This window comes from Chiloscyllium plagiosum, chromosome 1 (genome assembly GCF_004010195.1).
Source record: "Chiloscyllium plagiosum isolate BGI_BamShark_2017 chromosome 1, ASM401019v2, whole genome shotgun sequence".
Lineage (NCBI taxonomy): Eukaryota > Metazoa > Chordata > Chondrichthyes > Orectolobiformes > Hemiscylliidae > Chiloscyllium > Chiloscyllium plagiosum.
Window position 1 is genome coordinate 44,196,556 of NC_057710.1, and position 12,531 is coordinate 44,209,086.

A 12,531-nucleotide genomic window follows, 5' to 3' on the forward strand; every position below is an offset into this window, starting at 1 on the left:
TGGCCATACCCTGTAGCAGTATTACACCATGGCTCTACCCTGTAGCACTACAACACCGTGCCATATCGTGTAGCAGTATTACACCGTGGCCATACCCTGTAGCAGTATTACACTGTGCGCATACTCTGTAGCAGTATTACACTGTGGCCATATCCTGTAGCTGTATTACACCATGACTATACCCTGCAGCAGTATTACACCGTGGCCATACCCTGTAGCAGTATTACACCATAGCCATGCCCTGTAGCAGTATTACACCATGGCTCTACCCTGTAGCAGTATTACACCGTGGGGATACTGTGTAGCAGTATTACACCGTGCGCATACTCTGTAGCAGTATTACACCGTGGCCATATCCTGTAGCAGTATTACACCATGACCATACCCTGTAGCAGTATTACACTGTGGCCATTCCCTGTAGCAGTATTACACCATGGCCATACCCTGTAGCAGTACAACACCATGCCATATCGTGTATCAGTATTACACCGTGGCCATATCGTGTAGCAGTATTACACCGTGGCCATACTCTGTAGCAGTATTACACTGTGGCCATATCCTGTAGCTGTATTATACCATGACTATACCCTGCAGCAGTATTACACCGTGGCCATATCCTGTAGCAGTATTACACCATAGCCATGCCCTGTAGCAGTATTACACCATGGCTCTACCCTGTATCAGTATTACACCGTGGGGATACCCTGTAGCAGTATTACACCGTGCGCATTCTCTGTAGCAGTATTACACCGTGGCCATATCCTGTAGCAGTATTACACAATGACCATACCCTGTAGCAGTATTACACTGTGGCCATACCCTGTAGCAGTAATACACCATGGCTGTACCCTGTAGCAGTATTGCACCGTGGCCATACCCTGTAGCAGGATTACACTGTGGCCATACCCTGTAGCAGGATTACAACGTGCCGTACCCTGTAGCAGTATTACACCGTGGCCATATCCTGTAGCAGTATTACACCATGACCATACCCTGTAGCAGTATTACACTGTGGCCATTCCCTGTAGCAGTATTACACCATGGCCATAGCCTGTAGCAGTATTAAACCGTGGCCATACCCTGTAGCAGTTTTACACCATGGCCATACCGTGTAACAGTATTACACCATGACCATACCCTGTAGCAGTATTACACTGTGGCCATTCCCTGTAGCAGTATTACACCATGGCCATAGCCTGTAGCAGTATTAAACCGTGGCCATACCCTGTAGCAGTTTTACACCATGGCCATACCGTGTAACAGTATTACACCATGACCATACCCTGTAGCAGTATTATAGCAGTATTACACCATGGCCATACCCTGTAGCAGTATTACACCATGGCCATACCCTGTAGCAGTATTACACCATGGCCATACCCTGTAGCAGTATTACACCATGGCCATACCCTGTAGCAGTATTACACCATGGCCATACCCTGTAGCAGTATTACACCATGGCCATACCCTGTAGCAGTATTACACCATGGCCATACCCTGTAGCAGTATTACACCATGGCCATACCCTGTAGCAGTATTACACCATGGCCATACCCTGTAGCAGTATTACACCATGGCCATACCCTGTAGCAGTATTACACCATGGCCATACCCTGTAGCAGTATTACACCATGGCCATACCCTGTAGCAGTATTACACCATGGCCATACCCTGTAGCAGTATTACACCATGGCCATACCCTGTAGCAGTATTACACCATGGCCATACCCTGTAGCAGTATTACACCATGGCCATACCCTGTAGCAGTATTACACCATGGCCATACCCTGTAGCAGTATTACACCATGGCCATACCCTGTAGCAGTATTACACCATGGCCATACCCTGTAGCAGTATTACACCATGGCCATACCCTGTAGCAGTATTACACCATGGCCATACCCTGTAGCAGTATTACACCATGGCCATACCCTGTAGCAGTATTACACCATGGCCATACCCTGTAGCAGTATTACACCATGGCCATACCCTGTAGCAGTATTACACCATGGCCATACCCTGTAGCAGTATTACACCATGGCCATACCCTGTAGCAGTATTACACCGTGACCATTCCCTGTAGCAGTATTCCACCCTGGCCATACCCTGTAGCAGTATTACACCGTGGCCATACCATGTAGCAGTATTACACCGTGGCCATACTGTGTAGCAGTATTTCACTGTGGCCATACCCTGTAGCAGTATTACACCGTGGCCGTTCCGTGTTGCAGTATTTCACCATGGCTATACCATGTTCCAGTATTACACCATGGCCATACCCTGTAGCAGTTTTACACCATAACCATACCCTGTAGCCGTATTACACTGTGGCCATACCCTTTAGCTGTATTACACAGTAACCATACCCTGTAGCATTATTACACCCTAACCATCGCCTGTCACGGTATTTCACCATGGCTGTACCATGTTGCAGTATTTCATCATGGCCGTAACCTGTACCACTATTTCACCATGGCAGTACCCTGTCGCAGTATTTCACCATGGCCATACCCTGTCGCTGTATTTCACCTTGACATACTTTTTCGCAGTATTACACCATGGCCATAACATGTACCACTATTTCTCCGTAGGCGTACCGTGTTGCAGTATTTCACCACGGCTGTATCCTGTAGCAGTATTTCACTGTGGTCATACTGTGTAGCAGTGACCAAAACCTTACCAGAGACTTTCAGCCATGATTCTGAGGGAACGATGGCAGAGAGTTGAAAGTGACCAATTCATTTAACAACTTTACAAAGGAAAGGTGCTGTGACAGTTTTTTTTAGAAATTAAATTTCAAAGTAGTTTTTCTGAGCAAAGGATTAATAGACTGTTTTAAGAAGATGTCACCTGAGGGTAACGAAGGCAACTATATGATGTAAGGTAGCAAGGGAGTTAGAAGTAAATACAAACGGTCAGCAGTTTAATGGGAATGAAAGTTCTCATGGTCCCATGGTGAGATGAGATCAGTTGAATGCATCCTTTCCTGTCGGCAAAGAGTAAACAGGCTGTATTTTTTGAAGGATAATTAAGGTGTTGGTGCTGGTATGTCAGCATGGATAGAGGATTGGCTGTCAGGCAAGAAATAAAGTCAGAATAAATGGATCAGCTTCAGGTTGGCAAACATTAATTAGTGGATTGCCATTGGGATTGAAACTGAGGCTCAATTATTTCTCGATCTATGTAACTTAACTCGGTCTATATTGATAAGTTAGATGGAGGCACCAATTGCATTGCAGCCAAATTTGCTGATGACACAAAGATGGATTGGAAATAAAGTTGTGTGGATGTTGCAAAGAGTTTAACAAGGGATATAATTAGGTTAAATGACTTGATAAATACTTACCAAATGGAAAATGTGAACAAATCTGAGATTATCCACTGACAGGAAGATTAAAAAAAATATTATTTTCATTAGTGAGAGATTGCAAGCTGAGACATCTCTATGTCTTCATAAGGTAGCATGCAGGTTCAGAAAGGAATGAGGTGGCAAAAGGAATGTTAGCCTGTTGTGCAAGGGGATAGGAGTGACGAGGAACGTAAAAGTAGGGAAGTCTTGATGAAACTATGGATTACATGGCATTGGTGAGAACGTGTGCAATTTTGACCTCTCATTCACAAGCACAATTATGGTTGCACTTAAAACAATTCAGAAAGGATTGTTAGACTGATATCTGGGGATAAAGGGGTTGTCATGAAGTTGCAGAATGATTGAGCAGTTTGCCTCTACTTGTTGGAGTACTAGAGTGTATGTTTAAAAACAAAAGATTACCCATTTAATACTGAGGTGAGAAATTTCTTCACAGAGTAGTTCATATTTTGGAATTTCCTTCCCTGTAATTGGTGGAAGCTAGAATCAAGGATTACAAGAGGCAGGCAAAGAAATGGAGTTAAGGTAACAATTACTAGCCTGATATTATGGAATTGGAGAAAGTGAGGACTGCAGATGCTGGAGATCAGAGTCAAAACGTGTGGTACTGGAAAAGCACAGCCGGATAGGCAGCATCCGAGGAGCCAGAGAGTCAAAGTTTCGAGCATAAGCTCTTCATCAGGCTGTGCTTTTCCAGCATCACACTTTTTGTCTCTGATATTATAGACTTGCAGAGCAAGGCTTGAGCCAAATGGTCTACATCTGTGTCTATTTTTCAGTGAACCAATGATTATATTTTGATTGCACAGACAGTGTTTCCACTTGTGAGGTAGACTAAAACTGGAGGCAGTGATATGAAGTAGTCACCAAGAATTCAAATGGGAAATTCCAAACACATTTCTGTATCCACACTGTGGTGAGAATATGATTACTCACTGTCACAAGTGGGGTAGTGAATTGAGCATGTCAATGAGATGAGAATGAAAATTTGAGCGTGTTTGGTGAAGGATGAGAAGAGCAAAGAGTAGAAAATAAGTGCCTTTGTTATCTGAATGGTCTGGTTCGGTGTATTTGGTATACTTTGCAAGTTTGAATGAATTTTGGATTAGTGAACTTAGAGAATGATGGATTTGATGATAGAGAAGTCAGTAATCTCAACACTGGGCAGGGAAGAAAAGATTAAAGATTATATGCCTTAAGAGAAAGAACTAAGGGTTATTTTTGAATCACATGTTAGAGTTTTGACAATGGAGTGCAGAATTTGATACTGCTTAATGCTATCCAGCCAGACCAAGCAATGGTTGTCTAAACCAGTTCTATGCCTAAATATGTAAGTTACCGCCCTTCAACTTAAAGCGATGAAGAAGAGAGCAATGATCAGGCTGAGCAAGGGTAAGGGTTTTACTTCAATAAACAGTATCAAAGATGGAGGTGAAGGAAGGTTGCAGATGATTGAGGCAAAAGGAGAACCAATGGATCAATAGTTGGGAGTTTGAGTGTCCCGTTGTAGATGATAAAGGGGTACAGTTTATTTCTGGGTGTTGTGGGGTGAGATGTCCCTTGGGCAATGCATTGCTCAGAAACAAGGCTTCATTGAGCAACACCACAAAAAAAGGTTTGAATAGTTCAATCACTCAAACTTTAAACTAAATAAATATCTCAGGATAAAATGTGACACAAGTTTTATTTTGAAGTTTAAATAAAACCAAAATTAAAATTCTTGCCATCTTTTTATTGTTAACAGAGCCTAATTGGCCAAAATTTGGTCTTGGGGAGAGGTGTAAGAAATTGTCTACATTAGTGAGAAAATGGTGAACCTATAACAAATACTGATCCAAAAGGAAAGGATTAACCCATTTTGTGTCTTTATGTTTCAGAATAAATCTGAGTCTTTGCCTATTATCCAAACCTTTTATTTCAGTCCCTACTGCTGTGTTTATAAAGCAAAGAATCAAATCACTCAAGATATTAACTTATGATTAAATTTCACCTTTCAGAATTGTGCTTTAGGTGTTGGAAAACCCTCAAAGGTAAATGTTAAAATGCTGATGTATCGATTTCATTGGTAATCTGCTTTTCTTTTTCAGTTTTCACCTGGCTGCCTCAAAGGGACAGCTGGAATGCTTGGGAATGATGCTTTCTCATGGTGTTGATCTAACCGTACCTGATGGCTCAGGTAAGCAATTCACTACTGAAAATATGCATATGTTACAATAAATTACAGTATTTTGTTATAAAGTTGTTAGATTACCATTGATTTTTGAAGCATTAAGAACTTTAAGACTTAGTGGCAGAGATTTCCTCAGTCTACGTACATCTCTTTCACTAAGCCATTCACCATTCAAATCTCTCCAACTTGCTTTACACTTGGCTCACAACACTTCAAGAGTCCTGATGAATGTTGCTTCAGTTCTTCTCTCTATCCTATAATCTATGATGTTATGCATGATTGAGCATTCTCCATTGTCTTTACTGCACAGGGCTGGCTTTGCTTGGCTCCACTCTGGCCAATGCAATTCCAGAAATAATTCTTTTTCAAGCTACTACTGAGTTACCCATAGTTCTATGTTTCTATGGAAAATAGTGAATGTAATTACTTTTTTCAAAAAAGGAGGGAGTCAGAAACCTTCAGGCAAGTTAACTATTTATTCTGAGGAAAATGTTAGAAGCCATTATCATAGAAGTTATGACATGAACATGCCAGTGTTTAACTGGGGTGGACAAAGTCAGAGGTCACATGACACCAGGTTATAGTCCAACAGATTTATTTGAAATCGTAAACTTTTGGAGCAATGCTCCTTTGTCAGGTGAGGTCTTGCTGAAGACACTACACCTGATGAAGGAGCAGTGCTCTGAAAGCTTGTGATTTCAAACAAACCTGGTGTCGTGTGACTTCTGACTTTTATAGCAGTTACAGCACTCAATATATTCAAGGTAATTAGGCAGAGTCAATGTGGTTTTGTGAAAGGGAAATAATGTTTAACCAGTTTGTTGGAGCCCTTTGAAGAAGTAATGTGCTGTGGATGAAGGGGAGCCAGTGAATGTAACTGTACTTAGATTTCCAGAAACCATTTGATAGGGTGCCACATCAAAGGTTATTGTGAAAGCTATGAACTATGGTATGGGTTGGGGAACATGGATTGGAGATTGGCTAGCTAACAGGAAGTAGCATAGGCCATACCTGGGACAGTTCCTACTTGGCAAGATTTAAATAATGTACCACAGGATTCAGGAGAAAGTGAGGACTGCAGATGCTGGAGATCAGAGTCGAGAGTCTGGTGCTGGAAGAAAAGCACAGCAGGTCAGGCAGCATCCGAGAGCAGGAGAATTGATGTTTTGGACATAAGCCCTTCATTAGGGCTTATGCCCGCGGATGCTGCCTGACTTGCTGTGCTTTTCCAGCACCACACTCACAGCTGCCACAGGATTCAGTCCAGGGACCTTAACATTTTACAATTTGTATAAATGAAGAAACCAAAGTATGATCACAAAACTTGCAGATTATATCAAGATAGGTTGGAATGTAAGTTGTGAATAGGATATAAGGAGATGATAAAAGGGTATGGATAAGTTACCTGGCAAATGAAATAAAATGTAAAATTGTCCCTTTTGGTAGGAAGATTTAAAAGAAGCACATTGTCTAAGTGGTGAGAGATTGCAGTGCTCAGATGCAAAAGGGATCCAAATATTCTATTTCATGAATTCCAACAGTTTTCTGCAGGTCCAACAAGTCCTTAGGAAAGTTAGTAGAATGTTATCATTTATTGAGAGGGAAATTAAATAAGGAGATTATGCAGCAGCCAAACATGACATTGGTGAGACCATATCTGTATGGTATTGGTGGCCTTATTGAAAAAGAATGTAAGTGTTTTGAAGAAATTTTACCAGACAAATACCTGGAATAGATGGGTTGCCTTATGAGAAAAGGCACACTTGCCTTTTATCTGAAGGCATTCAGAAGATGAAGAGGTGACATGATTGAAATTTATAAAATCCTAAGCAGTCTTAACACAGGGTGCATCCGGAGAGGATACTTTGTTTTATGAAAGATTCTGCAACTAGGAGTTACTGTTTTCAAATAATAAGGGGGTCACACATTTATGGAGAGCTGAAGATCTTTTCTCAGACATTTGAGAATCTTTGGGATTCTCTTTCTCAAAACATAATGAAAACAGAGTCTTTCAATATTCATAAGGCAGAGGTTTTATTCAGCAAGATTGTCATGAGCATGCAGGAAAACCGAATAATCAATCAGCCAAAATTTTATTGAATGGTGGAGCAGACCCAGGAGGTCTAATTGCCTATTCATGCTCCTAATTGGAATGTCATCTCCAGAGATGCACTTTTTGACTGTCATCTTCTTTTTCACCTAAATTCTGCACCAAAGTGCCGTTATTCACTGATTCTGCTGAGTATACCTAGATCTGTCACTTTTGTTTGAATATTCATGAGACTAAACTCGCAGTTACATGTTCTTGAAGTATCAGTCAGTGCCCTTGATGTCAAAATCCATGCTTGACTACATGCTCAGGATGCTTGTGATGAAGTGTTCAACCTTTTGGTACAAGTTAGATTCTCTCAAATTTCATTTAATTTCATATTCAATAAATACCGAAACAATTAGGTCCTGTTTTAGTGTTCTTCTATTCCAATAGTAACCTTTTTAGAAAACTTCTTAGATTTAGATTTTCTGTTGGGTTCTGCTGGTGGGATGGCACAAATCAGTACCTTGCTATTGGTGCTTATTAACAAAATTAATTCCAATATGTATGAAGGAAAAATAGAGGGAGCATGAGTATGCTTGTTTTAATATAACCATTCTGCAAGCCCAGGGATAGATCAGTCTGCTCGTAGGAACTTGGAAGGATCCCTTCAAGAATACCTTGTCTTATGGTAGGCCACCAATTGGTTTCCACTTGGTACCATTTCCCAAGAAGATGACTGAGGTTAAGGGAATATAGATGCTGCTGCATATTTCCATAATTTCCAGGCACCGTTGTATTCTAACCTATTTAAAAGGTTTAGGGGTGACTTGATAGAGGTGTACAAGATGATTAGGGGTTTAGATAGGGTCGACAGTGAGAATCTTTTTCCACGTATGGAGACAGCTATTACAAGGGGGCATAGCTTTAAATTAAGGGAGGGTAGGTATAGGACAGATGTTAGGGGTAGATTCTTTGGGCTAGTGTAGGTTAGATGGGCTTGGATTGGCGCAACATCGAGGGCCGAAGGGCCTGTACTGCGCTGTATTCTTCTATGTTTCTATGTTCTATCAATGTTATTGGATTATTTATTTCCAAAATGTACATAATCGTGTGTCAGCAAAAATAAGTCTCAATCAAAGTTTCATTTAGAACATTGTAAAGAAATCTCCAAATACTGTAACAAAATTAGTCCTGGGGTCCTGAGCTGGATCCGCTATGAAGCTGAAGATAACTTCTTTCTTCTGTGTTGGTCCTTAGGACTCCAATATTTTTACTGGCGTTCTTACTGGGCGGTTGGCAAATCAGAGAAAAGAAATGAAATTTATGTTACATTCTGGGTTTATGTTTCTTATCTGCCTGTACAGTCTATTTCTAGCTGTAACTTTATAACCAAAATTTAGTATTTATAGCTACAAAGGACATGCCAAACTGTAAAATCTCACTCTGCTTATAAAACCGAGGAGCTAATATTTAAATGGCACTTTTGTATTCTAAGGTTTAAAAAGTATTGATGATTCTAAGAACTTTAACCTTTTCTCTCCCTCCTTGAATTTTAGGGTACAATGCTTTGCATCTTGCTTCAAAAAATAGTCATCAAGAATGTGTAAGAAAGATCCTTCAGGTAGGGATGCCATGTGTTTTTGTTTTGTGTGATTCATAATTTAAGTAATAGCTACTCGAAGGGTATAGATTGTGACTTGTCCAATGGAACAGTGATACAAATTGTAATGTTTTATTGAATGGGAGCTGGATTATGTGTAAAAAATTATGTCTTTTTTTAAAAGGAGCATGTTTTAAAACTCCAGACAAAAAATTTGTAATAATATCCTGTTCATTTTGGCACAGTTAATAAATCTGTTTTAATATTAAATTCCAATTAGCCAAGACATTTCAAATAGAGTAAGACTTTACAATTTTTCAGTATTGTCACACTCAAAATCTTCCAGTCATTCTACTGATGCTTGATAGCTTCATTGTGTGAAACACTTGCAAATGTATTTGCTTGCAAAGCATGTTCTTAGACACATTCTTGCTGAAGTGCATTCTCGTCATTGATATTAGAATCATAGAATCGTTTTTGTCATTGATATTTGTGAAGGAGAATCTTAAACCATATATCTGTATATTTCCTTATTCTCCCTTTCTCTTTCTCCTTTTTTTTGTTCTCACCTTTTCCGTTGCCGCCTTCCTTCCCCCAGTTAGGTGGCTATTTTTGACTGGTGCAGACTTGATGGGCCAAAGGGCCTCCTCCTGTGCTGTGGACCTCTATGACATCCCTGGCTGCATGATTTCTCGACTGTCAGCATGGTTTCATGCCCTTCCCCTACAATTCTTCTCTCTTCCTACTCCATCATCTCTTTTTGAGTTCCATTTTAATGCTGCTTAGTGTACCTGCTCGTTTCCCATTACTCCTCTTCTCGATTATTGTCTCCACTTTGTCACTCTCCTTTTCTTTCAAAACTGATCTTTTGTTCTTTAGGTTTTTTTCATACTTTATTCATTCTTGTATATGGCTCACTCATCAGTCCTATTTGATTTTTAACTCTTTGCTTTTCTTCACTTTTTCTCCCTTCTGACCCATTCCTTTCTATTAAGGCAAGCTTGTTGGATGAGTCTGGAAGAAAAGAAGACCAACGAGGATGGAGACAGGGCTTAGCATCTGTGATTTTAAGCAGAAAAGCCGTAATTGGAATCAAAATTTATTATCTGTTTAAAAATGCACTCTGCCAGAAGTATAATTGATTTGTTTGATTAATGTGCCTCTTCCACTGCATTCTAAACATGGAAACTAGCAACTAGTGGAAAGTGATAAGTATCAATATTTTATGCAAAGGAAACAGAAACAGATGAAAAGAACTAAAATTGTCTCTTTTAGAAGTGTTAACATCTATTCTGACACTGGATTACAAATGGAGAATATTTATGAGTGAATCCAACTCTTATTGGTTTTAAGCTGGGTTGGAGTCCTGTACACTGCTCTAACTTGTGTAGTGTGTGATTTACACTGATTCCTATACAGCTGCTCTTTAAACCCGAAAAGCAGAGAGACTTTCATCGATAGAGAAACAAAAAGTGCCTGCCTGGGATTTTATTGCAGCTAGAAGTTCTGAGCTTCAATTGTAAATGGAATACAGGGTAGTGAATGACTAAATGCAGCATTCAGTAAGGTTGAATCTGGCCTGATATTGACAGTTCAAGGATTTTTAGGGGAAACCGGTTTGACTTCACCATGGATGTGTAATGTGAAGGCATGAGACAGACCGGGTACATAGGAACGTCCGTATCTTTCATCTAAAAGGAACATGGTTATTTTCTTTGTTATGCTACTTAGTGTCTCTTTCGTGCAACACTGGAGCTGAAAGTCCAATCTTCTTCATTTTGAAGCTACTAAATATTAAGACTGCTGCCATAACATTTGACTTTTTAATTTGAAATTGAGGACTTAAAATGATCAAAATTGAAAACCTTGTTTAGCTTTCATACGTGCAGAAATAGAAATATATAATTCTAAATCGCTTTAGTAAAAGTTTAAGTTTTATACTTTCAGAAGAAATAATTGTGTCATTCAAAACTCATTGGTAACTTTATTAATTTAAATTGCAATTAACTTGCTGTTTAAAGCATAATAACCTCAAGAAATCAAATATTTCAGCAAATTAACCATTTAATTTAGCGCTTTACCCTCTCTGCTGTGTTATATTCAAATTATTTTATGCATCCTGAAGGATGTAATGTTAGATTAACAAAACTGAAGTGTCTGTCAATTAACATTGTATCTGTTTTGGATTCACTAACTTAAATTCCAGAATAAAATGTTTCAACAAAGTTTTGTAAATGTGCTGTTTGTTTCTCACTAGTACAAATGTCCTGTGGAATGTGTTGACAGCAATGGGAAGACAGCCTTGCACCATGCAGGTAAGAATATTACCATGATTTAAATATATTGATCATTTCATGACCAAGGAGCTAGATTTTAGATGGTAAAAACTCTGATCTATGTGTATATCTGTGAGGTTTCACCACTGCCCTGTGTAGTTGGTACATAATTTCCTTACTTTTGTAATTAACTCGCCTTACAATAACTGAAAACATTCTATTAGCTTTCCTAAAGACTTGCTGCACCTGCATACTAGCTTTTGGTGATTCATGTACTGAGACAGCCAGATCACATTTTTCTACTTTTCGCTTTTATCTCCTGGAACTTTGCCAACTCACTTGGTGTACCGATATCCTTTTGTAGTCTGCTTCTGTCCTTTTCACTGCTTTTTGAAAAAAATCTATCTTGGTATATTCTGGATGTTTAGCCATCATATATTTGATATCTTCTTTTTGTATAAATTGTGAAAGATTGAAGCCCCAGCACTGATCCCTGTGGCACGCAATATCTTGCCAACTAGAAAATGGCACAATCATGCTACAATTTCCTGTTAGCTAACCAATCTTCTATCCATGCTAATATATTATCCCATACACAGAGGAACCTCGATTATCCGAATACCCATTATCCGAAAATTGGATTATCCGAAGGAGATCTCGAGGTCTCAATGGAAACATTACATCAAAGACGTGTTTCCAACAGTGATCGCGTCTTTTGTTACAGTGATTAAACAGGCATTGTCCCCAAATGACTGACCTCCTCTCTCACCACCCCCCCCAGCCCTCTCTCACCCCCCCCACACTTTCTATGGAGTTCTACAGAGGGGTATACCCCAATCCCCTCCCTGCTTCCCAGGAATAACCTCTCCAACATTGTCCTGTCAAAAAAGTTGCTATTTGGAGATTTACCCCACAAAGACAGCTGTAGCAACAGTCTTGTTTTGGTGTACAGTCCAGATGCCCTGGAGAGGGGCTGTGTTGGGGTTGGGGGCTCGCGCGCTTTGTGCTGGGGGGCAGTGGGCGGGTTTGGCCCGTGTTGGGGGACGGAGTTGGACCGTGTTGGGGGGCAGGGTTGGATAG

At 40.0% G+C, this 12,531-nt stretch overlaps 1 protein-coding gene across 7 annotated transcripts in view; it reads left to right on the top strand.

Moving 5' to 3' along the window:
• Positions 1-12,531, top strand: part of rai14 (retinoic acid induced 14) — a 271,305-nt gene that overhangs the window by 175,035 nt on the left and 83,739 nt on the right. For 6 of the 7 annotated variants that reach the window (XM_043681189.1, XM_043681457.1, XM_043681357.1 and 3 more), the window contains 4 exons: positions 5,458-5,546; positions 9,132-9,196; positions 10,171-10,257; positions 11,433-11,490. In XM_043681189.1, the coding sequence (XP_043537124.1) occupies positions 5,458-5,546; positions 9,132-9,196; positions 10,171-10,257; positions 11,433-11,490 (299 nt within the window). The remainder of the gene's footprint in view (positions 1-5,457; positions 5,547-9,131; positions 9,197-10,170; positions 10,258-11,432; positions 11,491-12,531) is intronic. The other variant, XM_043681541.1, reaches the window with a different exon arrangement.